The 26,011-nt window shown below is 38.6% G+C and overlaps 1 protein-coding gene across 1 annotated transcript; it reads left to right on the forward strand.

The window, feature by feature from the left end:
* The first annotated feature begins 2,707 nt into the window (after positions 1-2,707).
* NDUFAF4 (NADH:ubiquinone oxidoreductase complex assembly factor 4) lies at positions 2,708-23,109 on the forward strand. Its single transcript, XM_020998328.2, has 3 exons — positions 2,708-2,954; positions 4,724-4,827; positions 22,719-23,109. The coding sequence occupies exons 1-3, from the start codon at positions 2,819-2,821 to the stop codon at positions 23,004-23,006; spliced, it is 528 nt and encodes a 175-aa protein (XP_020853987.1). The 5' UTR covers positions 2,708-2,818; the 3' UTR covers positions 23,007-23,109.
* Positions 23,110-26,011: the final 2,902 nt, after the last annotated feature.

Consider the following 26,011-nt stretch of genomic DNA (forward strand, 5'->3'; position numbering starts at 1 on the left):
CTGAGATTCAGGCAGACATAGCCTTTCAATTCCATTTCTATACTTCCAGCTCCCTGCCACTCCCAACTGTGGCAGAATTAGAAATAAAAACAAAAATCATTGGAGAAGAATTGCTACTAGAGACCTAAATAGCGAATGTCATGATAGGGGACATGCATTTATTAAATACCTATTTGATGAGGCCACACACTCAAGGGGGACTTATATCAACTAAGATTTGCTTTAAGTACTCACTAGTCTTGATTAGAAGGCAAAATGATAGAAGAAACCTTGGACCAGTCTGCCACCTTCAGGATATTTCCCTGAATAATCCAAGCAGAGTGATTCTGGACCCCATAGGTAGTGAATACTAATGTGAAACAATGACAATATAATGGATTATGGAAATTCATATTTTGGTAGCACTTTTGTTATTATTAGGAATTCACAATTATTTAACAATGTAACTGAACACTTTAAATCCAAAGTCCCAAAGGGGAAGGGGAAAGAAAATTAAAGCTATTAGGCAGGAAAAACAAAACAAAACAAAACAAAAACAAACACCACTATTTCTACCCTAAACATAGCTGACTGCACTCCACACATAGGAGCTAATGAAATACAGATATTGGTCCGGTGGAAAAATCTGCAACTTTTAAAAATGTTGCTTGTTCCTTAATATGTCCCTTTCCCCCCTCACATCTAAAGTACTTATTCCCTTCCCTTTTTTTTCCTTTCTTCTTTTTTCAGGAAGAGAACAGGAAGTGCCGGGAGGAGAGAGAGAGAGAGAGAGAGAGAGAGAGAGAGAGAGAGAGAGAGAGAGAGAGAGAGAGAGAGAGAGAGAGAGAGAGAGAGAGAGAGAGAGAGAGAGAAGTGAAAAAAAAAATAAAACCTGGTGGCCTGGAAAGAAACCTAAGAAGGAAATAGATACAATTAGGACAAGTGAAGAAAAGGTTCAGAATGATAGCCAACCAGATCTATGTCTGGAAAGGGAACAAGGAAAGGAGTAAACTAGAGAAATAAAAGAGTGAGGGAGTAGGGGCATGAAATAGAAAATAATTTAAAAAATTTTATTTTTTGACAAAAAATTAATTTTTCTCTCTTTCCCAACCCCTATGGACAATAATGATGATAGCATTTATATAGCACTTACTATGTGCTAAGTGCCTTACAATAATATTATCTTATTTGATCCTTACAACCCCCCCCAAAAAACCAGGTGCTGTTATTATACCCATTTTACAGATGAGGAAACTGAGGCAAATAGGAATTAAGTGACTTGCCCAGGGTCAGATAGCTAGTGTTTGAGGCTGGATTTGAACTCACAAAGATGAGTCTTCCTGAAAAGAAAAAGAAAAGAAAAGCCTTTATAAAAATTTATATGTGTGTCAATTTTTTAGAGATTAGTTTGGGAATGCGTTTTTCTTGACCATATAAATGTATAAAGTATACATATATGTGTACATAGTTACCATATATAATAAGTCTATGTCCCTATATGTATACACATATAGATACATGTGTATACACATGGCCAGTGCATATATGCATATAGACCCTGCATATGTGTGTGTGCATGTGTATACTGGATAAAATATGTATATGCATTTAGACTATATATTCTATAGACTATATATCATATATATACTATATATGCTATGTATATACATATAGATACTGAATATACATGTATATATATTATATATACATATATATTTATGTATGGTCAAGCAAAACAAATTCCCAAATCAATCTCTAAAAATGTCTATTCAGAATGTAAAATTACATGTCAATGAATCAGTCAACAAGCCTTTATTAAATGTTATTTATTAAATACCGTGTGCCAGCTTTTGTCATAGGAGCTGGGATTACAAACAAAAAGATATCAACAGTTCTGGCTTTGGAGGAACTTAAAGTGTGCTGGGGAAAAGCGTTGGATTTGGAGGAGTCCGGGGATCTTGCATGGGTTCAAACCTCTGCTCTGTCACTCACTCACTCACTACCCTCTGACCTCAAGAAAGTCACGTTCTTTCTATAGGCTTTGGAGGGGGTTATACTGGATAACCCTTCAACACTTTTTAATAGCTGTGTCACAGAAAGAGTAAAGATATAAAAACTTCTTATGCATATCAGTCAACAGTTATTTCTTTCTTTTTAAATTTAATTTAATTTTAATTTTAATTTATGGAATAAAACAAGCATTTCCATAACATAGTACAATAAAGATTATTGTACATGAAACAGCAATTCTGCTATGCACAACTTGCTATTCCTTTCAAATATACAATAAAATTATCAAGTAAATTTCTTTTTTTCCCTCCTCTCCCTCCTCCCCCCCGCCCTAGAGATGGCTACCATTAGACACAAATAGGTATATATATGTACAATTATTCTGTACATATTGCCTTTTATCAGTTCTTACTCCAGATACATAACATCTTTCTTCATATCCTTTGTATAGTTAATTTGGGTACTTATAATAGACAAAACTTATTCGCTTAAAGTATTCTTAAAACAGTATTGCTGTTACTGTATACAGTGTTCTCTTGGTTCTGCTAATTTCTAAGTCATTTCTAAGGTGCTCATAACTTGTGGGCATGGGGAGGAAGGAAATTTCAGTGGGAAGGAGGGAGCTCCGTGAGAGGAGGCAACCTGCTTCCGAGGCGCCAGGTGGCGCTGTCAGAAGTTCCGCTTTCTCATTTCCGGGCCGCGTAGCCCGGCTTGTCCAAGGCCCGCGCATGCCCACTCGGCAGTACCCGGCCGGTTAGAACGTTGTGTGCCCGGAGCGTCCCATGTGCTGGCGGGTTCCTAAGTTGGTGCATCATGGTTTGAGAGAGAGATGGGGGCCAGGGTGACCCGCGCTTTCCGGAACTTCAACCTGGATAACCGTGCCGAGAGGGAGATCAGCAAGGTGAAGCCATCTGCTGCCCCCATGCACCCGACCACCAAGACCGTGATTCTGGAAGAACTCAGGCGTGAGTAGTCCCAGAGGGCTGTCGCCCCGGGGGGTTCGGGGAGTCCTCGGCCGCCCGCGGGTGGGAGACGCCTGCTTGGTTGCGGAGCTCTGCTGCAGTGTCAGTTGAATTGGATTCAATTCAGTTCAATCTGATAAATGTTTATTAAGCGCCTATGCTTAATATACTAGGCGTAGAGCTAAGCGCCGGGGGATACCAAAAGAGGCAAAAGATGGTTCTTGCCTTCAGGGAGTTTACAATTCAATTGTGGAGGCAGCGTGGAAATAAATTATATACAGAGCAAGCTATATGCAAGATAAATAGGAAATAATCAAGAAAAGCTGGAGTTGGGACGGTTTCCTGTAGATTGTGGTGAGTCGTTGTAGGGTTCTAGATTTATAGCCAGAAGGGAATCGGGGGCGATAGTACCCCAACCCCCCCTTTTTTTTTTTTTTGAGATGTAGAAACCGAGGCCTGGGGAGGTTGAAATAACCTGCCCAAGGTCACACAGGCAAGAAAGCGTCAGAGAAGGGATTTGAACCCTGACACAGGAGCCGGTCCTCTTAAAACTGCACCGTGCTGATGAGGCTTCAGTTCACCCGTTGTCCGTGAACTTGTTTTGTCTTTGTCAAGTTTGCATAGGCGTGTTTATTCCTTTGTAATCTGGCGTATTTTTTTTGTATGCGTTTTAGAAAGCATTCCGAGAAGTGGTCCATGGGAGTGCTAAAAAAGCACTTGACACTAAAATTTAAGTTGAGACACCCCCCCCCACACCTCTGGGTCTAGTAAGCGACCTTCAGTTTGTTTTATTTCCTGCAGGTGGAAAGGGATAGGAGGATTTGGCTTCCTGTACTGCGCAAGCTGAATAGAGGAGGGGAAAGGTCAGATTCGTCTGTGAATTGCAGAAATCTTAGAGGAGGGAAGTTTAAAACACCAGATAAAAGGAGCTGTTCAAACATTTCATGCCCCAGAATGCTTAGGAAAAGTGTAGCCACAATGACATTGAAACTCTGTACCCGCCCCTTTAATGTTACAAATCCTCCTTTGGCAAAATTAGTTGATCTTCAGACATGTGCGTTTGTCCGTTCTCAGTGATTCAAGATGGTGCATGCCGGGAAATGTAGTTCCCAGTCCTCTAGCCTGGGGTTTAACAGCCATGCTTTTAATTCCTGTTTCATAGATTGATAACCGGGTCTCAGGAACTTCAGAGGTCATCTTATCCAGGCCTCTTGTTTTACAGATGAGGAAACTGAGGCCCAGAGCGTTGATCCCGGGCTCCAGGCTAGCACTTTTGTAATTATTTAGGTTTCAAGCAATCAACAAGCATTATTGAGAGCTCTGTGTACCAGGCACTGTGCTAAGGGACTGAGGATAAAAGACGAAAAGTTTCTTTGATGCTTAGATTTTTTTCTCATAAGTATTCAGAACCTTTAAATGATTCAGATATGGATAACGTGCAAGTATGTGAGAAACCAATCTTAATATAAATTAATAAGTTATATTATGTTTTATTTTATCATATATCATATGTTATATTATCATATATAATATTATTTGGTACAAAATTTTTGTAGGATTTGAGTATGAAACACTATTTTGAATTTCAAATTTACTTTAAAATTTTTGGTTTTGTTTTATCATAAGGTGTTTTTTTGTTTTTGTTTTTATTTTTTTGTAGAGAGTAATGACAGTGTCTGAGTAGGTATATGGCCTAGGTTTATTTTGGTTTTATTTGTTTTGTAATTGCGCCTCTCTCTCTTTCTCTCTCTCCTTTCTCCCTCTTCCTTTAGGCCATCCAGAAATAGAGGAAATAGTTAAAAGAAAAGATGACAAGCTGCTCACATTGTTAAAAGAAGTATATGTTGACTCCAAAGATCCTGTTTCACATATGCGGGTAACTGGCATTTTCTATTTATTGGCACTTTGTTTAACCTTTGAGGGCTCCAGATTGTTATGTTTAGTGTTAGTTTCTGCCTGTGATATAACAAAGGACTTTATAGGTGTGTATATGCCTCTAGAGTTTAGCAGTAGCTCTTTGTTCCACAGAACCTTCAAGAAAGAGCTCTAGGCAACAAAAACAGCAGTTTGCTTAGGCAGTATAGACATCTGCAGAAATTTAAAAAAGGTTCGTAGAAGCATTGGTTAGATATAATTCCCAGAATTCAACTCTGTCATATTTCCTTGTGCTTGTGGGATATTTAGTTGTGTGTGTGGTTTGTCAGGGAGATGATGATGTGACTTGCAATTGACTTTAATTTGAGTGAGGGAGAGCTTCTCCAGAGCCATCTGGGTCCAGTGGCCAGATATCCATCAGAATGGCCTAGGATGCATTAGGAGACCTTAGCCCTTTTAAGCTCAGGTCTTTTCAGGTTCTCACTTTGAGGGACGCAAGCCCATTCAGTGAACAGGCCTCTTTAAGAAGTAAGTCAAGGACGGCCCCTTTAATTAAAAAAAAAATCAAACTGGGAGGGGAAGACCCTCAGGGTTGCTGGCCAAAAGAGAAACCATTACTATTTACATTCCCTCTGAGCCAGGAGGGCCCAAAAAATAACCATTAAGTGGTGCTTGGACAGGGACCTATTGTCCAATCCATGAAATCTAGAGTGAATTGGGTTTGAGGCTTAGTCTTTGAGACTAAGTGCACCCAGTAACTAGGTAGATTTTGGCCATCAAAATTTACCTTCCTTTAGGCACAGCATCCTCAGGTAGGGGACAGAACAGGATGAGCTTAGTTGCCCAGCTGGAACTGGCTGTTTGGGTCCCTATTCAGACAGCTTGGATTACGCACAGGATTGTGACAGTCAGGTGCTCAAAATTATTTGGAGGGTCACGTGTATTAAGAGTGTATATGCAAATATGTTCCTCATAATTTGTAAACATTCATATATGTATGGGCCCGTGTATGGACCCTTTTTTCTTCTATAGTAACGTTCAGTTTTTAGCTTTGGTAATGCAGAGAGAATAATAGTATTACCTCTTAAGTATTAGCAGTAATTTATAGCATAATTCCTTTTTATTTTTTAAATGGGAGAAAAAGTAGCCCGCTGCAGTGGATAGAGCCAGCCTTGGAACCAGGAAGACCTGGGTTGCAGTCCCACCTTTGACATATACTGGCTATATAATTTCTTTGTATTCTAGGTAACTCTCTAAGACTATAACTTGTAGAGAAGGTGCTGGCTTCCATTGGTAGGAGAAGTTTCCTCACCAGGTAGTTCCCTGTACCAACAGAGTCATAGGTCCAATCCTTACACAGTCCCTAGGGAGATAGGCCTAGGACTGTGTTCTCTTGTTATATCTCCTGCTGTGCCTGCTTTTTCTGCAGTTATTTCTGCCCTTACCCTGATCTGTTAAGGCCAGGTACTGAGTTGTCTTTTCTGTTATACTCCTCACTATAAATGACTTCATTGCATTTGTAGCTCCTTATTTTTTCAAGGTCCTTTCATAATCTCTGTGTGTGTGTGTGTGTGTGTGTGTGTGTGTGTGTGTGTGTGTGTCTGGCAGTTAGGGTTAAATGACTTGCCCAGAGTCACATAGCTAGTGTGTGTTAATGTGTCTGAGGCTGGATTTGAACTCAGGTCCTCCTGACTCCAGGGCCCGTGCTCTATCCTCAGTGCCATCTAGCTGCCCCATCATTTGTTTTGTGATCCTCACAGCAGCCCTGGGTATGAGTGGATGGGTAGATGGGTAAGTAGGTAGAACAAAGGCTGTTATCTCCTTTTTGCAGATGGAGACCTTGAGAGAACGAGACAGAATGGCCTGGCCAGGGTTATAGAGTTGGCACTTGGCAATTCTGAGACTTGTTCAAGCATCCTATCCTTGGTCCACTCCTCTTTCCCTTATACTATATTTTCCACTATACTATGCAGTGATGGATATGGAGGCATTAAAAATCAAGAAGTAGAAATGGTACACCCAAGGTCATTTAGACACCTTTCCTGATTGATCAGGATGAGGCACACTCCAGATATACAGGAAATCCAGGTAATTCAAAGAGATCTTTTTAAGAGGGACAGTGTTGTAGAGAAAACTGATTGGACCAGGGGTTAGAAAACCTCAGTTCTAGTCCTAATTCTATCATTAACTACTTATGTGATCTTAGAAAATTCATTTTGCCTAAATGAGAGCCTCAGTTTCTTCATCTGGCAAATGGGAGTAAAAATACCTATGTTACCTTCCTCACAAGACTATTGTCTAGATCAAATGAGTATTCAACTGAGTGAAGATAAATAAGTGAGGAAAATGTTTTACAAATCATAACATATTGTGTATATGTTAGTTATTTTACTTAGAAATTTAGATGGATCTGTTAGCTTTCCTTCCGCTGATGTAGATAGAAGTCCCTCTTTGCTTTCCTGTCCTGTGTGATTTTTTTTACCATGTCCTTCCAATTCAGTTCTCCATAAAAATATCTCCAAGGTACTGATTAAGAGTCGCACCACTGTTCTCATTCTCCCTAAATTACCAGCTAGCCTTATTTTCTATTCATCCATGTAGTCATTGATATATTTTATGCTAGTTACTGTAAATATGTTACCACTGTAAATGTTGTAGCCTGTTTGTGCTCTTTAGGTCATCCATAGTTTTTGTTTTTCTAAGGTTATTGTACTTCAGTATTTTGAACCATATATCATCACTCTGAAAATATTTGTATGAAGGAGCTGGATTTTTGTAGTGGTCAGTAGTTTAATACCATAGAAAATACCATATATATATATATATATATATATGTTAATGGACTCAACTCCCTTTTCCACTCTTCCCCTTTCTTAATATCCTCATTTTTTTCTATTCTTAGAGAAGTTGATCTTCCTTACTAAAGCTAACCCTCTTCCATCTCTTTTGTGACCTTGTCTCATTAATGTTTACCATCCTCCTTACCTTTCTATCCTACCCTTCCCTCATGCTTCTTCATTTTCTGTTGGCTTTGAGCTTCTTCAGCCTGAAGACTTTTAGGTTTGCCCTGGCCTTAAAAAAATAAAACCAAAATACTTTGCCATACTATGAGGTTATTATTCCTTTGATGCTGCCTTGTCTTCAAGATATCATTTGAGCTTTCTCCTCTTCCCTGCCAGACTTTTAAAGAAAGTAATCTCTGTGTATTGCCTCTTATTCTTTATCATCTAGCACCCCTTTCAGTCTTAATTCCTGTCCCACAATTCTTCTGAACCAGTTAAGGACAGAATTGTTTCATTATTACTAAATATAATAGCCTTTCCATTATTTGACTTCATTATGGCACAGTGGATGGAACCCTCTTTCTTGATGCCCTTGTTTCTTTTGGTTTCTGTGACGCTGTATTCACACGGTTCTTCTATTCATCTGACACCTCTTTCATGCCTCCATTGCTGGCTCCTCTGCTTCCTTAAATGTAGGTATTCCTAAAGACTCTGACCTAGGCCTTTTTTGCTCCTTGGGAACCTCATCCACTCTAATGGCTTCAGTTGTCAACTTTGCATAGATGTCCTCCTTGTCCTATATTGCTGATCTCCCTAAATCCCTAGTCCCATATTTCCAACTTCTTGGTTTTTTCAAATGGAGGCCCTTTTGATTATAATCTTAATCTACATATGTCTAAAACATAGCTCAAATTCTTCCCCCTAAACCTCCCTCTACTCCAAATTCCTATTTCTTTTACTGACCATAGAGGCAGGGTGGCATAGTGGCAAGAAAGCTAATCTTGGAGCCAGGAGGATCTGCGTTAGAAATCCCGGCTCTGACAGGCAATTTGCCTCAGTGCCCATGACACTTCTCTAAGACTTTTTAAGTTACTGAGAAGATGCCAACCTGCAAAGGCAGAGGAAGTTCTCCTGGAAGCTCCCTTCTCCCAGGGAAATCCCAGGTCCTGCCTCTATGCTTATCTCTTACTGATGTAAATGTCAATTGGTGTCCTTGATTCATGATTCTTTAGTTCTTCCTGATCCCGAATAGCCAGAGTTGCCAAGCTCTGCTGTTTATACCTCTGCAGTTCTCCCACTTGTCTCTCTAATCAACTGCAAAAACCTTATTTAAGCCCTCATCTCTCCTTACTTAGACTATTATAATTGCCTCCTAATCATCTCTCTGATCCATACTATATAATGTACCTCTAACCTTTTATACTATGTTGATCATGTCACTTCTTTACCCAAAAAACTTCAGTGACTTCCCTTGCCTGCCAAATAAAGTAGGATCATAGAAACATTTAGATTTGAAGGGACCTTAAAAAGTTATTTAGTCCACTGGCCTAATTTTATAGTTGAAGAACTGAAGCCACCTTATGTTACACAGATTTTAGTGAGTGCAGAGCAGAGTCAGAAATATTCAGGTCTTTTGATTTAAATCCAGCACTCTTTTTACTGCAGTGCTTCCAGTCTTGGCATTCAGGGTACTGTACATTCCAGTTCTAACCTACTTGTCCAAGTTCATCACATTCTGCAACCCAACTTGTATTCTGTGTTTCAGTAAACAAGACTCCACTTTGTCTCCTGTTCTTATCCTCCTCTTTCTCATTTCTTTGCCTTTTTTCACCTTGCTATCCCCACCCCCATTGAAATGGATTACTCCAATCTCTCTCACTTTGTTGAAGTCTCTCTCATCCTTCAGATACTGATGTGGATGGCACTTCTTCCATGAAGCTTTCATTGGCTTTCCTAGATAAAAACAACCTCTTCTTCCTCAAATTTTTCATATTACTTTGTAGCTATCTTATTCCCCTTTGTATAATGATTATTTGCATTGTAGATTCTCCCTGTTATTTGTTCCATTCAGTAAGCATTTATTAAGTGCCTACTATGACAGGCATCATGCCAAGTAGTGGGTATACAGAGTCAAAAATGAAACAATTCCTGCCCTTCTTTCCCAGTCTCTCTATTCCTAACCCTCAACCCATTACCTGCAATTGGAGGGAAACAATATGAACACAGGTAAGTAAATACAAAGTAATTTCCAGGGATGAGATGAGAGCACTAGCAACTGGTGGGGCTCAGGATAGGCTTTGTGCTAAGACATGGCGCTTGAACTGAACTTTGAAAGAAGTTAGGAGTGGTCTGAGGTGAAGGGGGGGACACCTCAGTCATGGGGAACACCCATTGCGAAGGCATAGACACAGAGACAGGAGATGAAATGTCATATAGGAGAAAGATCAACTATGCTGTTTTGTGAAAGAGAGTAATATGCAGTAAGCTTAGAAAGATAGGCTGGAGCCCGATTGCCAAATAGACAAGTTTGTGATTTATCCTAGAGGCAGTTGGAAGCCACTGAAACTTGTTGAGCAAAAAAGTACCTTGGTAAGGGTTATTGATTTGGTAGCTATGTAGAGGGAAGAGACTGGATACACAAAGACCAATTAGGAGGTTTTTGTGGGTTTCGAGGCAAGAGGTGATGAGGACTGTAATATGGTTGGTGCCCAGGTGAGTGAAAAGAAGGATGTGTATCTGTGAGATGTTATGGAGGTAGAATTGACCAGACTTGGCAGCTGATTGGATGGTATAGTGAGAAACAAGAGAGTCCAGGCAGAAGGTTAGTAGTGTCTTTATTAGAAATAGGGAAGTTAGGAAAAGGGGAAGGTTTTGGAGGGAAAGATGATAAGTTCTGCTTTGGGTTTAAAATTAGGGCTCCATATAGAGATGTCCAGCAGTCAATTACTGATGTAGGACCAGAGATCAGAAAAGAGGCTAGGAATAGCTATATTGTAAGCTGCATAAGAGCAGCCATCTATTTTTCCCAGTGCTTAACATGATGTATTTGCATGACATTATTAGCATGATAGATGTTATAAGAGCAAGCATCTATCTGTGTTATTCCTACTACTTAGCCTAGTATTTACTAGGCATTTAATATTGACTTGTATGAATTGAACTGTTGAGTGGAAATTCAGTGGGCTATCATTCTTCCTTTATGTCAATCTGGTATTTTGTATTCTCTTAATTTTTTTCAAAGAATTCTCCATTTCACTGAGAGGGCTGGTAGTATGCTAGAGCTTAAGACAGTAAGTGCTTTGTGATTTGAAGAACATCAGTACTGAAAGTAAAATTCTCCTGTTTGAACTTTGAATAAGACATATTCCAAGACCTTGGTGAGCACCTTAGGAGAGCCAAGGCATTAGGATTATATTATTAGTGCATCAGTGTCCTATTGGTAATTAGAATAATAAAGCTCTTTGGTTGTGGTCCAAGATGCACTCAGTTTCTGTGCTGTATGAAGGTGTATATGTGCTATTATTTCTTGCATACTTTAATAGATCTCTGCTGTCTTTGCAGGGGGTAATCCCTGCAATTATGCTTGATCATAGTGTGGAAGGGACCCTGAATTGTTAAAGGGCTGTGTTTGAGGAGCGTACCTCTGGCAGATCTTATGTATGTTGTCCAAAGGGCAGGTTGCTAAATTTAGAGTCTTATCACCAGAAGGTAACTATTCCTTAAGGTATGAGTTCTTAACCTGAGGTTCATAAATTTGCTTTTTAGATATATTCAGTCAGTCAACTGTCAACAAACATTATATGCTGGGCACTATGCTAAGCATTGAACAAATATAATAGGAAAAAAAGATAACCCCTGCCCTCAGAAAGCTTACATTCTAATAAGTGAAATAGCATATGAAAGGAATCTAAAAAGGGAATGGGGAAGTTACCCTGAATAGGGGCATGAGAGAGAAAGGTCATCGCAGCCTAGTGAGCAATGAACGCCTGGGTACCCTCCTTGAATGGAGGTTGTAGGAGACATCCAAACAGAGTGAGGGTGTAGATCCAGAGGGTAGGAGGGACAGAGGGCACTTTTAAGGTTTGAATTCGAAGGCTGAAGTGATTTTCAGGATGAAGACATCTAGGGCATTGTGAAGAAGTGAAAGGGGACTAGTGGTGTGTGTGTGTCTGTGTCTATCTGTCCATGTGTTTGTAACTGTTTTTCAACATAATTAGTTTCCTGAATAATCCTGAGCATTTTATCTTATGAATTTAAAAGCATCATTCTGAGAAGAGGTCAATATGCATCAGCAGCCTGCCAAAGGGACCTATAATGCAAAAAATCTTAAGAAATTCTTGCCCCTAACATGTGGAGGGGTTATATAATGGATTATTCGTACTGATGAAATTGTAGATCTTTTGAAAATTTGAAATCAACTTAATAGAATATTTCCTCATCAGTATATATATATAACATCTGCCAGTGCAGATCTCAATGTCTCGGTAATTTCTACTATTTTAGAAAGTTGCTGTAGACACAAAAATGCTGCTAACCTATGACTCAACCTGATGTTGAATCCCTTCTAATTTAGCTTGGCTGATACTCGAACTTGGACAGTAGATATGAAGTGCCTCATTGGACCCACACTTGAAGTCTCTCCAGCTTGGTAAATAGAGCTTGAGGTCCACAGGCATATTCTTCAAGAATGGGGGAATCAGAATTAGTAGGACTTTGGTGAAGGATAATATAATACAATCCTTCACTGAAATCCTATTCTGATGCTTCATTATGGTGTAGAGCCGACCTTGAGAATGCAAACTAGTAGGCTTTGCCAAGCTAGCAGGGCTTTGAACAGGATCAAATGATGGACTGCATGTTAGATTTTGACGGCCCAGTCTCTCCAATCCAGAGAGGCCCATCATCAGGTTGGCTGAAGGGGGGATAGGTGTTTTTAGTTTTGTTTTATATAGCAACTGTTGAAGAAGATGGCCTAATGAGGTACAGAAGGGTTGTGATCTGCATCGGGGAAAAAGCATTTATATCAACACAATTGTGTTGGACCTTGAAGTATTCAAATAATATATAATATAATACAACATGCAAGGCATTGTGTTATAGTGGATAGAAAGCCATCCTCAGAATCAAACCTCAATTCAAGTTTCACATCACACATATACCAGGTGGGTGTGACCCTGGGTAAGTCAGCTTCACAGAGACACAGAACAGTTATTGACCTGCATTGGTAGAGGGAGATTTTTTACTGGGAACTCCCTACACCAATGAAATCACACATTTGGACCAAAAAAAGTTCTAATGTAAGATTGTGTGCAGTATAATAAAGGGAGAGACAATGGAATGTGCTAGGCAAATCACACCTTTTGCACCACCTCCTCTCAGACCTAGATGGAGATAGTCTAGAACCCTGAGCCACCATCCAGGTAATAAACCCTTGTAGAAATGTGACTTGGCAACAGCCTTTGCAGATGCTGAAAAACCAAAAAAGAATGTTTTCATTGCTTTAGTCCTTGGCGCTGTCAAATGTTTCAGCATTAGAAATGGATATGGTTTTAGTAATGAAAACAATACTAAACAATTTGTGTTATTACCTTTTACTTTGCCCCTACCCCCTAAGGGTCACTGAACTTTTCATCTGACTGCATCTGAAACTTATTTATGTTATCTATCTCATTAGTCAATCAATAAGGTCAGCAAACATTTATAAAGCATCTATTGTTTGCCAGGCATCTTGCCAAGTGCTGGGGAAACAGCAAAAGACAGTTTCTTCCCTCTAGGAGCTCGCAGTCTGATGGGGAAGATGACATAAAAAGAAGCTGAAAGGGGGTGGAGAGAGGGTACTGGACAAAGGGGCATGATTATGTCTGGAGGAGTGCCACTGGGTGGGAAACGATGAGATGTGGCCCTGGGTGCCCTCCTTAAATGGAAGGTCTGGGAGGAGTCTCTGATATATGCCCTCCAGTTAGGGGGAGGGGCTTCAGGGGCAGGGCATGCTAAGGAGATTTCATACTAATGATCTTGCAGGATGGTGAGTTACTCTAGATCTTGATGAACTCCCAGAATTTAGCCAGTGGGACTGTGAAGGCCTTGAGAGCAGGGACTGTCACTTTTTGTTTGTATCGCCAGTGCTTTACACACTGTTTTATGTATGTTAAGTGCTTAGTGAATCCTTTTTCATTCATTCATCTACTCAGAGCATAGGATAGATCTACCTTATTCTGAATTCCACACTGTAGTAGGCGTGATTCACGTATTATTTGGTTAACCAGAAGCAGAGGTAGTTGTTAAATATGTTTAGAGTTCTGTACTTGGCTTCAAAAAAATCAACTTCACAAGGATAGAATTTTTAATAACAGTTTATGTAAAATGGACCAGAAGGTTTTATCGGACTACATGCAAAGAATCCAAAATGTGAGGTAGCTGCCAAAAAGAGCTAATGTGATCTCAGGCTGCATAAGTAGAAATGTAGTGGACAGAAAGAGGGAGGTAAATACCTGGCTGTTTTCTTTTCTGATCAAATGACATCTGGAAATTTCTAGTTGCCACTTTTCAGGTAGGACCTTGACAAATTAGAATATGTCTTGAGAGTGCAAGCTCATGACATCTGAAGATTATTTGGGGCAGGGGAATCCTGAACTTCCTGGTTTCAAAGGTCCACCTTTTTGCTACCAATATTCCCTTACTTAAACAGCTCACATTTATATATCAGCTTAAGGTATAAAGAGCAGTTGCCTTGCAACTCTGTGAAGTAGGTACTGGTTTGTGTGACTATTTCAGCTCTGCTGAACTGAAAGAGTGTTGGGTTTAGAGTTAAAATACTTTGGTTCAAATCCTGGCTCTGCTACTTTGCCTTTATGACCTTGGACAAGACAATTCATCTCTGTGGACCTCAGTTTCCCCATCTCTAAAATTAGGGTTTTGGACTAAATGGCTTCCAAGTTTCCTTCTAGCTCTAAGCCCTCTCTATATCTCTGTCCTCTCTGGGTCTCAGTGTCCCTAAGCTGAAAATTGAAAGATTGTGATTAGATGATCTCTAAGGTTATTTTCATTCCTAGCAAAACTCTAGTTGTAAGTGAGGCCATGGTGTTCATCTTGCTCATCATAACCTAAAGGAGCCAATAAATAGAGATGTTGTTTGTTGAGTCCTTTCAGTCGTGTCTTACTCTTCATTGACCCCATTTGGGGTTTTCTTGGCAATGATACTGGAGTGGTTTGCCATTTCCTTCTCTAGCTCATTTTACAGATGAGGATACTGAGGCAAACAGGGTTAAGTGACTTGCCCAGGGTCACACAGGTAGTATCTGAGGCTGGATTTGAACTTATGAAGTTGCTGGATTTGAACTTATGAAGTTGAATCTTCCTGATTCCAAGCTCAGTGCTCTATCCACTGTACCACCCGACTGCCACAAATTAAAGCTATATTAATGTAATATTTAGCGATGGCCTGTGTTTTGTTTATAGCAAAGATTTAGGTAAAACATTGTAAAAGGAGGTAGGCTATGGACAATTGAATGTTTTCCATGCTTCTGTTATCTTAAAAGATCCTAATTAATACATTTCATCATGCTTTGAAATCATTTTCAAAGAATAACTCCCCTGATGTGTTAATAATAATGTATCAATTTAAAGTAACTTCATTGGGTTAGAAATAATTTCTACACTAAGTTCATACACATTTGAATAATAATACCTGAAATTTCAGAACATTTACAATCTAGTTATTCATGATTTTTTAATTTCCTATAATGACTTTTAAAATTAAATTAAACATAAATGTCATTTGTAGATAATTGGATTTTACTGTCATTTACTCTAAGCCTTTTTTGTTTCTTTATTCACTTATCTTTTTGTTGCATTTATGATTATATGCGACAGCAATTGTGATGATTATAGATTCAAAGAATTTTAAAAGCTTTTAGAAGTGATCTCAGCGATCATCAAGCCTAAGCCTTCAAGGAAACTTATTTCAACTTGCAAGATTGAATTTGCCTGATACTCTCATCTCATTAGTACCCTCTGCCACTCTGATTAGACCCTCTGGGTAGAGGGGCAGGACCAGGCCTCAGGACCTCTATTTAAGGACTAGGCTCAGCACAGTTTTTCTCCTTGGCCTGGGAGCTCTGGAATTTGGCTTCAGTATTCCTGCAAGTTTTCATTTTGGATTCTCTTTTAGGAAGTTATCAGTGGATTCTTTCAATTTCTATTTTACCCTCTCATTCTAGGATCAGTTTTCAGGGCAGTTTTCCTTGATAATTTCTTGAAATAAGCTGTCTTGGCTTTTTTTTTCGATCATGGCTTTTAGGTAATCCAGTAATTCTTAAATTGTCTTTCCTGGATCTATTTTCTGATTAAGTTGTTTTTCCAATTAGAAATTTCAAAATTTCTACAATTTTTTTTTTCATTCTTTTGATTTTGCTTTATTGTTTCTTGATTTCTTATAGAGTCATTTGCTTCTACTTGACTAATTGAAATTATTTTAGGGGCAGCTAGGTGGCACAGTGGATAGAGCACCGGCCTTGGAGTCAGGAGAACCTGAGTTGAAATCCAGCCTCAGACACATAATACTTCATAGCTGTGTGAATCTAGGCAAGTCATTTAACCCTAATTGCCTCACTTTAAAAAAAAAAAAAAGAAAGAAAAATTATTTTGTTCCATGAGCTTTTATATCTCCTTTTCCATTTTGCCAATTTTACTTTTTAAGGAGTTTTCATTGGTCAATTTTTGTACATCTTTTTTCATTTTTTTGTGCTTCCTTTACCACTTATTGAATTTTTTTCATGATTCTCTTACATTACTATCATTTCTTTTCCCATTTTTTCTTCTACCTCTCTTTACTTGATTTTTAAAATGCTCTTCTGGAAGCTCTTTTTTGGGGCCTGCCACCAATTCACATTTTTCTTTGAGGCCTCAAATGTAGCTGTTTTGAAATTGCTGTCCTTTTCTGAGTTTGTGCCTTGATTCTCCCTGCTGCCATAGTAACGTTCTATGGTCAGGTTCTTTTTTTCTTTTTTGGTGACTTTCCCAGCCTATTTTGTGACTTATTGCTTTATGTTAAAGTTGGGCCCTGTTCCTGGAGTAGAGAGGCACTGTCCCAAATTCTTTGTGCTGGATCTTAAGGCCTTATTGCTGGCTTGCACTTGGGAGTAGGGCCTCACTGCTGGCTCTCAGGTGCATCCTGCCTGGGCGTGCTTGGTACCACCTGTGCCAAACTGCATTCTCCTCCCACCCTAGTGAAATAGACCTTTCCTGCTGACCCTCCAATCTGTCCTGGGCTTCAAAATCACTTTACCATTCCAAAATTGGTATGGCATTATTCCAAAGATGTTTGCAGAGGAATTTGGGAGAGTTCAGGCAAGTTTCTGTATCACTCCACTATTTTCCATTGCCTTTTCAGATGATTATTCTTAAGATATAGACCCAACTATATTACTCTCCTGTTAAAAAATGTTCTGTTGCCTCCAGGATAAATACAGTATCCTCAGTGGGGATATAAAGCCTTCCATAGTTTGCCTTCCTTCTACAACTTAATAAGAAGCAATATAATGTAGTGGATAGTGTTGTCATTGGAGTCAGGAAGACCTGGCTTTCAATCCCACTAGCTTTGTGACCCTGGGCAAATCTCCGGGTTTCACTTTCCTCACCTGTAAAGTAAGAGAGTTAGACTTAACGCTCTCAAAGGTCACTATGGTGATTAAGTGAACCAAAACCCCCCCAAAAAAACATTTATTAAATGCTTTCTGTGTGCAAATCACTGTATTAAGTGTAGGGATATGAATAGAAAAGCAAGACAGGAACTCACCTAATGGAAGGAAAAAAATACGTATGAATGATTTGGGTTCCCATGGTCCTTAGGGTAGCAAAGCAGAGGTAATCCATCTTCTATAATGTTGTTTGCAATGACAAAAATAGTATCACTTTTTGATGTTGAGTCATTTGATAGTGGTAAAGGATTTTTGTGGGGAAAACTTTCTTTTCCTGGTTTTCAGTAGCTGTGACTGACCAGTAAAGTGGTATAACTCCCCTCAGGGTTTAACAGTATCATAATCCTATGAAACTTTTCCAGACATACGTCAAACACTCCCATTCCAGTCAAAACAGCTTAATGGTTGTTCCCCATACTTGTTATCTCATTTCCTACCTTAATGCTTTTAAACGCATGCTTGGAGGGCCTCCCTCCTTCCACTTCTTAGAGCCTTTCAATTCCTTCAGAGTTTAGCAATGATTATACCTTCTCAGTGAAGCCTTTCATTTCCCATCTTCCCATCCCAACCCCTTTGTCAGAGTATCTTTTATCTGACTCATCTCATGTTTTATCCCTCCAAAAGAATGATAAGGTCTTGGGGGCAGTGATTATTTTTCATTTTTGTCTTTGTTCCCTTCGTTGCCAAGCACAGTGCCAGACATGTAGTAAACTTTTAACAAATGTTTGCTGAGTTGAATTGCATTCCTAAGAGAATATTATGGTTAAAAATATGTGCTGATGCAGCAGGGAGAAGTTTGACTGAAAAAAAAAAACTGAAATTTTCCAAATGTAAGCCATCCCACTTCCTCTTTCTTTTTATGTCTTGGCCCATTTTATCATCCATCTGCAGTGTCTGTCAAAGATGTATGTACTGATAGACAAACTCAATGAATTGCCCCTTTAACTGCAACTCATAATCTAGGTCAGATGTCTTCTTCATCTCTGTGGCCTTTCCTGTGTGGATTGTTGTCTGTATCATCTGTGAGAGGCTGTGGGATCTCATTAAAGAGGTATCCACGTATTTTAGGAATGATGTCAGTAGAAAAGGTTGAAAATTACAGTTTTTCAACCTGGCTCACTGAAAAAAAGGTTTTTTTTCTAAATGTATTTGGTTTGTTCTGAACTGAAACACTGAACAAAATGAACATTTCATGTGCGATATAGTAACAGGTAAAATGCATATAGCTCTTTAGTATTTATAAAGAACTTTACATATATTTCATTTGGTCCTCGCAGCAATCCGTTAAGATAGGTGGTGACATTTATTTTCTTTTCTGTAGATCAGGAAATTGAGGCCGAGAGGTTAAATGATTTTCCCGGGGTTCGTGTAGCTAGTAAGTATTTGAGGCTGGATTTGAACTCAGGTCTTTTGGACATCCAAGTCCAACACTAACCACTGTGCTACCAGGCTGCCTGGAGAACAGAAAAGGGAGATTGTATGTGATGATACTCTGAATCTGTTATGTACAGCTTGCTTTCCCTTTTTTGTGTTGGTGCATGTCCTTACATATCACTTAACATTGTAACCCTAAGTATTAAGTACATAATAAATTCAGCATGTAACTTTCACAACTATCCCACACATCTGTACTTGCTTCTGGCCTTCTCTCTGATCTCTTCTGTGAATTTTTAAAAGATGCTTCAGTGACCCATGAAAGAGTGTTTTATGATAGCAGCAGCTGTTTACCAGAGTCTTCAGGCTACATTTATCTGCAGATGAGGGACACTTGTAAGACAAGTAACATTTCAGTATTTGCCAGGTAGAGAGGGGAGGACCAAGACCAAAATCAGAGGGAAAAAAAAAAACTATGATGCTTATGGCCATCTACAAATGTTTATATAGCTGTCCCAACTACTGACAACTGAAGGCACTGAGCCATGTGGATAGATGTTCACATTTTTCTTGCAAAATAAATTGGAAGACCTAAAAAAAAATTATAACTAAATAGAACAGTGACTCACAAGGGTGTTTAATAAATATTTGTTGACTGACCGACTTAGAGGGGCAGCTGTGTTAATTTTGTTATGCATCGAATTTATAAGTATGTAAATAAGACCTAAAATTATCCCATATTAGGCAGTTTTAAAATGGAGTTTCTTTTTTTTTTTTTTACTGTTTTTTGGTAAGCTTTATTGTTTCTGCTTAACACGTTTTTTCTCTTCCTTTCTCTCCCCTAGTACCCATAAACAACAACAACAACAAAAGAAAACCTTCACAAATATGCATAGTCAATCAAAACAAATTTCCTAATTGGCCATCTCCAAAAATGTAGATGTTATTTTCTTTCATAGTTGTTTTTCTTTATGATGTTGTCCTTGTATGTGTTCCGATTCTACTCACTTCACTCTGCAGCAGTTCATGGTATTCCTCCCACTTTCCTCTGAAATTGTCCATTTCATTATTTCTTATGGTGCAGTAATATTCTATATCATAATTTGTTGAGCCATTCCCCAATAAAGAAAATATCCCTTAGTTTTTGATTTTTGGCTGCCGTGAGGAGAGCTGCTATAACTATTTTTGTAAATATAGATTCTTTATTTTTTTTTATTTCTTTAGGGTAATTTAGGCCTCATAGACCTTTGTCAGTATTAGGGTAGTTGGAGGAAAAAAATTATTTGTATGGATAGATAGATAGAGGGCACAGGGTGAGTTGAAGATTAAGGGGTCATATCTGGAGAATAAAATTAAGGGATGAGAGAGGATTATACTCGGAGAAGAAGAATGGGAGGGGTAGAATGGGGTAAATTATCTCACCAAAAAAACCCCAGAAAACAAAAGTCTTTTACAGTGGAGGGGAAATGGAGGAAGGTAAGAGGGAATGAGTGAATCTTATTCTCATAGAATTTGGCTTAAGGAGGGAATAACATACACATTCAATTGGGTATGGAAATCTGTCTTATCCTACAAGAAAATAGGGGGAGAAGGGGTCAAGAGAACAGGGAGATGATAGAGAGGAGGGCAGATTGGGAAAGGGTGTAATCTGAAGTAAATACTTCTGAGGAGGGACAGGGTTAAAAGAAAGAATAGAATAAATGGGAGGGCAGGATAGGATTAAGGGAAATAGAGTTAGTTTTTCACAACATGTCTACTATGGATGTGTTTTGCATAACTGCACATGTACAACCTATATTAAGTTGCTTGCCTTTTCAATGAGGGTGGCTGGGGAGGGAAGAAGAGAGAAAATTTGAAACCTAAAGTTTTAAAAACATATGTTTAAAAAAAAGTTTTCACATGCTACTGGGAAATAAGAAATACAGGAAATGGGGTACAGAAGTCTATCCTGCCCTACAGGAAAATAGAAGGGGAAGGGGATAAGAGAAGGGGAGAGAGATAGAAGAGAGGACAGACCAGGGGAAGGGATATTCAGAATGCATGCCATCTTGGGGTGGGGGGAGGGATGAGATGGGTTGAAAATTTGGAGCTCAAAAACTTGTGGAAGTGAATGTTGAAAACTAAAAATAAATAAATTTATATTAAAAAAAAATTTAGGCCTCGTAGTGTGTAGTATTACTAGGTTGAAGGTATGCACTGTTTAGTAATTTTTGGTGCATAATTCCAAGTTGCTTTCCTGAATGGCTGGACCAGCACAGAGCTTCACCAACAGAATATTAGTGGCCTTTTTTCCTCAACCCCTCCAACATTTGTCATTTTCCTCTTTTGTCCTCTTTGCCAATCTGTTAGATGTACACTGGAACCTCAGAGTTACTTTAATGTGCATTTCTCTAAATATTAGTGGGTTTTTTTAATATAGTTAATAACTTTGATTTCTTCCTTTGAAAGCTAAGTCCTTGACTGCTCATCAACTAGACTGCTTATTTATCAACATAGATTTTGCTTATTCTTACATATTTGAATCTTCAGTGAGACCTTTATCAGAGCAATTTACTATGAAGACTTTCACTCCAGTTACCTGTCTGCATTCTGATTTTGGTTTTGTTTGTGAGAAAAACTTTTTAATTTTATGTAATCACAATTGACTATTTTTACCTTGTGATCTCTCTCACTCGTTTGGTCATGAGCTCTTGTCCTATCCATGTATCTGAAAGATAGTTTCTTCCTTGCTTCTCTAATTTGGTTATGATGTCATCTTTTATATCTAAGTTATGTATCTGTTGGGAGTTTACCGTGATATACATTATCTGATATCTGCTAGACTGCTTTCTGGTTTTCCTAGCATTTTTTGTCGAAGAGTGAATATTTACCCCAGTAAGTAGGGTCTACTTTTTTTCATTACTTCCCATGAGATTCTTGACATTCTCTTCTTTCAGATGAATTTTTAAAACATCTTCTATTTCTATATAGTAATTCTTTGGTAATTTGGTATAGCACTGAATATAAATACACACACATATATATATATATATGCATGCATACGTACGTATATATAGCTAATATTGTCAGTTTTGTTATATTGGCACTGCCTATCCATAAGCAATTAAATTTTTCCAATTATTCAGGTCAATCTTTATTTCTATAAAGTTTTGTAGTTGAATTCATATAGTTCTTGGGTGTGTCTTGGTAAATAGAGTCCCAAATATTTTATATATTCTGTTATTACTTTCCATGAAATTTTCATTTCTAGCACCTCCTGCTTGGTTTTGTTGGTAATATGCCAGTGATTTACATGGATTTATTTTATATTTTGCAACTTTGCTGAATTTGTTTTGATCCTGAAATTTTAGGTTTTTGTTCTTTGAATATGGAAAGATTGTGTTTGTTGCTATTTCATAATAAAGTTCATAATAAAAAAGAATTTTTTTTATACCTGGAAGGAGAGAAGGAGGCACATGGAAGGAAATGATCCTGCCCCAGTAGTGGGACTAGTCAGAACAAATGGTGCTAATTTAGTTGGAATAATAAAACTAAAGACTAACAAAAGCAACATTGGCCAACGATTTAGTATCTTGTAATGAGAATTGTTGTTTTGGAAAGGGGTTAGGAATGGGATAAAAGAAAAAAGTCGGCCATCTGACAATCATGAAATCACTTCAGTTCATGGAGTGGCTGTGAAGCATGTACTGTGTTCGAAGGACTGTGCTAGATGCTAGGAACACAAAGATAAAAACAAGCAGCCCCAGTTCTCAAGGAGTTACATTCTACAGGTAAGAAATAACACATACACAATTGTATTTTTTACAGTATTTCAGTGGATAGAGAATATTTGGAACTTTGGTTTTTGGGTAGGAGATGAGTTCTGCAGGGATTTGAAGAGACTGAGATAGAAATAGAGTGTTTCAGGCATAGGGGAACAGTTTGTACAAAGGCACACAAGTGGGAGATAGAAAGTTGTGTATGAGGAGCAGCAAAAAAATATGAAAATAGATGATGCTCTTCTCCCTTTCTAACAAATCTTTGTTTTCTTGCCTTAGGTGAAAGATGCCAGCATACCTCATTCGAAGGAGCTCAGACTTCTAAAAGGCAATCACTTTAACCTCATGGCTTCCCAGAACATTCCCAAAGGCAAAATTTCTGTGGTGGAGGTCCTCACACTACTTAACAATCATAAATGTTTTCCTGAAACATGGACTGCAGAGAAAATAGCTCAGGAGTATTGTCTAGAACTGAGAGATGTCAAATCCCTTCTCACGTTTTTCGTTGCTTTTGATGTAAAGAGCTTCCCTGCCAATAACAGAAAGAATGCTATATCATCTAAGTGAAAGAAGCCATCAGAAGCATTTTCCACCATGCTCTCTATGTGTGCCCTTGTCCTATTCTTTGCCTCCTGAATGCATTAAATTATTTTGTCTTTTGGCTAAGTGATTACAGTTCCCTCCTTGTGACTGAAAACTTTTATTTAATGAGCAGCTAATTGTGTCAGGCTGCTGGCTGAGCAGGAAATGTTTTGACAGTATTTTGTTCTGCTGTATTCTATCATGTGTATGTCCAAATGAGTGATGAGCTCAACATCAGTGTGTTAGAAGGAGGAAAGGCAGGCTGTTATTTTTAGGCATACCATGTGACCACTTCTGAAATGGTCACAATCTCTTGGAATATGTCTGAGAGTCTCTTTTTAAAACTAAAGAAAAAAAATTTGTCTTCCAGTTCAGGTGGAAAGTACATTCTTCCCTGGGTTGATAAAAGAATAGTCTTATAGCTGTGGCATTTAGCCTCAGAAGAGTGATACTTGGAAGAGTAATAAGATAGCAATTCCCAGGCAGAGAAAGAGAACAGAGAACCAAGATAAAAATCAACAAAAAAGAGAAATATTATGCTTACAAAATTATCTTTTATGATTGCTCTATAGGATGGAAGAGAGGTTTAGAAATTTTGTCGACTGGATTTTTAATGTAATTTTTGATTTCTAAATTTTGTTAGTGGGGACTCTAAAACCTGTGACAAGTGTTTAATTTTTAAGTTTACCGAGTTTGGCTAAGGAAAAGATTTTGGTGTGGCATGTAAGAGCAGTACCTGAAAAGGAACCACATCTGGATTTAACCTATAATGATGGAAGGTGACCTGGATTCTAGGTCCCAGTCAAATATCTGTGTGACCTTGGGAAAGTCACTTAAGTGTCTGGGCCTCAGTTTGCACCTCTGTATAATAAAAGGGTTGGACTGGGTAATCATCCCAATAACTGGCATATATAGAATATTTTAAGGTTTGTAGAGCACTGCCCGTGTGTCATGAATAATAATCTCCAAGGTTCTAGTTTCATGAGTCTGTCTGAAACTGGTCAAATTAAGGAAGGGAATGAGGACCAGAAAGATGTTCTTGGACAATTTATTATAGTGGAAAGAATGGTAGAGTTGAGAGAGATCTGGGTCTGAATCTTACTTCTAACACTTATGTGACTGTAGATGACTGATAACCTACTTCATCTGTAGTTTCATCTGTAAAATGGAAGTTGTGATATCGATCTGACAGGTTCTTTCGAAGCCCAAATGAAATATAAAGTGCTTGGCAAGCCTTATGGTACAATATCCAAATATTAGTTATTAATATTCTTAGTTTTGAAGCACTGAGTTCACTGGTCAGGTTCAATATTACTAGCTCACAATTATCTAATGATTTTAGGTCTACAAACACTTTACCTACATTTTCTTATTTCATAATCTCACCTATGATTTGAGGAAGGTGCTATTATCCCTATTTTACAGATGAGGAAGTTGAGACTGAGTATCTTTCCTAGGGTCACACAGCTAGTAAATGAGACAGGTTTCAAACTCAAACTTGACTCCAAGTCCAGCCCTCTGTCCCCTATAATCACAGTCATTCCTAGGGAATGTATGTGGAGAAGAGCACTAACTTTTTTGCACTTGGGGATCCCTTCAAAGTCTAGCCAGAGATGACAGTTGTCTGATTTAGTTCACAGAATATTGTCTAGAAGCAACTTAGAGATTTTCTAGCTCCAGCCCTCATTTTTACAGATGAAAAAACTGAGGCCCAGTGATTTAACAGTCCATGGGCAGGTCTCCTGATTCCTAGGCCAGTCCTCATTACATGAAGAAGCCATACGGAAGGGTAGGGGTGCATAGGGGCCAGTGAGCAAGTTATGTGAATCTTTGCCAACATTTATTAGGCTTCTGTTATTATTTCGTGGGGGGTGATTTCCATCATGAGTCCACAGAGATTCTTTAGGCACACAGTATGGAGGAAGCTTGGAAACTGGAGAGTAAGTTATCTTTTGGGGGCACAAAAGGTAGTGCTAGGAAGAGGGAACCTGGATGCAATTTGGGAATTTTTGATAGAAACTTTCCAAGTGCATATTTCTAATAGCCCTTATTGCTACATTGTATTTGGCAAAAACAGTACTTATTTTGAAAAATAAGATAGCTGTAGCTATAAAAATTGTTTTTAAAACCTCATGTCACGGACATACACCAACTGTATTCTCTTCTCTTATTATCATTGCCCTTTGAGCCAACCTGCGAATCTATAAATACAGCATTGGTGTAATACGTGATGATTTCTTTCCAGGCAGCTATAAATACAGCTGCTGCTGCTGCTACATGTTATATGACATGATATAGTCAAAGTAGTTGCTTTATTATCTTTCTAATATCCATGGAGGAAGAGGAATGGTATGGACTTTGGTTGCCTTATGTTATTTCAGCAGAACGAGAGATCTGGCAGTGCAGCAACTCACTGCATCCTCAAATTGTCGTTTTCTGATTCATTTCCATTTAGCCTCAGATTCAGAACTGTAATGGCACCATTTTCCTTTTCAGGCAGGCACGATTGTAATTAAATTTTATCATGCACTGATGATGAATACTGTGAAAGAAAGCAATAAAAACTGGCCACATTTAAGTGACCTAAAGGGATTAAAAGCAGCTTTGTTCCCCCTTAGGATTGTTTGGAGAATGCTTTTACGCTTCATTTTTGGTCAGAGTACAACAAATCCTAGGTTTCAGGTGGGTGGAGTGGTTGGTACCGTATATTTTTGGTGCCCTTATTACTAGGAACTACAGAAAGGGTGTTTGTTCTTCCTGCTTACGTGCTGTCAACTCCCCATATAGTGCCCGACTGTGAAAAAGTGGTGGAAACTTACCCAAGGGTGGGTTCCTTGGAATTTTCAACTACCACTAATCTTTTCTGACTTCTGGCATATACCTGTTTCTTTTGGGGATAAGGTGTAGACGATGGGGAGGGTATTACATGTTACATAGAACATGGAGAGAACTAGACTTCAGACCCATTATATACATGACTTAGGGGGACT

This window comes from Phascolarctos cinereus, unplaced genomic scaffold, assembly GCF_003287225.1.
Source record: "Phascolarctos cinereus isolate Bilbo 61053 unplaced genomic scaffold, phaCin_HiC Scaffold_5;HRSCAF=322, whole genome shotgun sequence".
In the NCBI taxonomy this organism is placed as follows: Eukaryota; Metazoa; Chordata; class Mammalia; order Diprotodontia; family Phascolarctidae; genus Phascolarctos; species Phascolarctos cinereus.

Coding starts and splice junctions, on each gene's coding strand:
- NDUFAF4 (XM_020998328.2), top strand. CDS start 2,819: ATGGGGGCCAGGGTGACCCGCGCTTTCCGGAACTTCAACCTGGATAAC. Junction 2,955..4,723: donor GATTCTGGAAGAACTCAGGC/GTGAGTAGTCCC, acceptor CTCTTCCTTTAG/GCCATCCAGAAATAGAGGAA. Junction 4,828..22,718: donor ATCCTGTTTCACATATGCGG/GTAACTGGCATT, acceptor TTCTTGCCTTAG/GTGAAAGATGCCAGCATACC.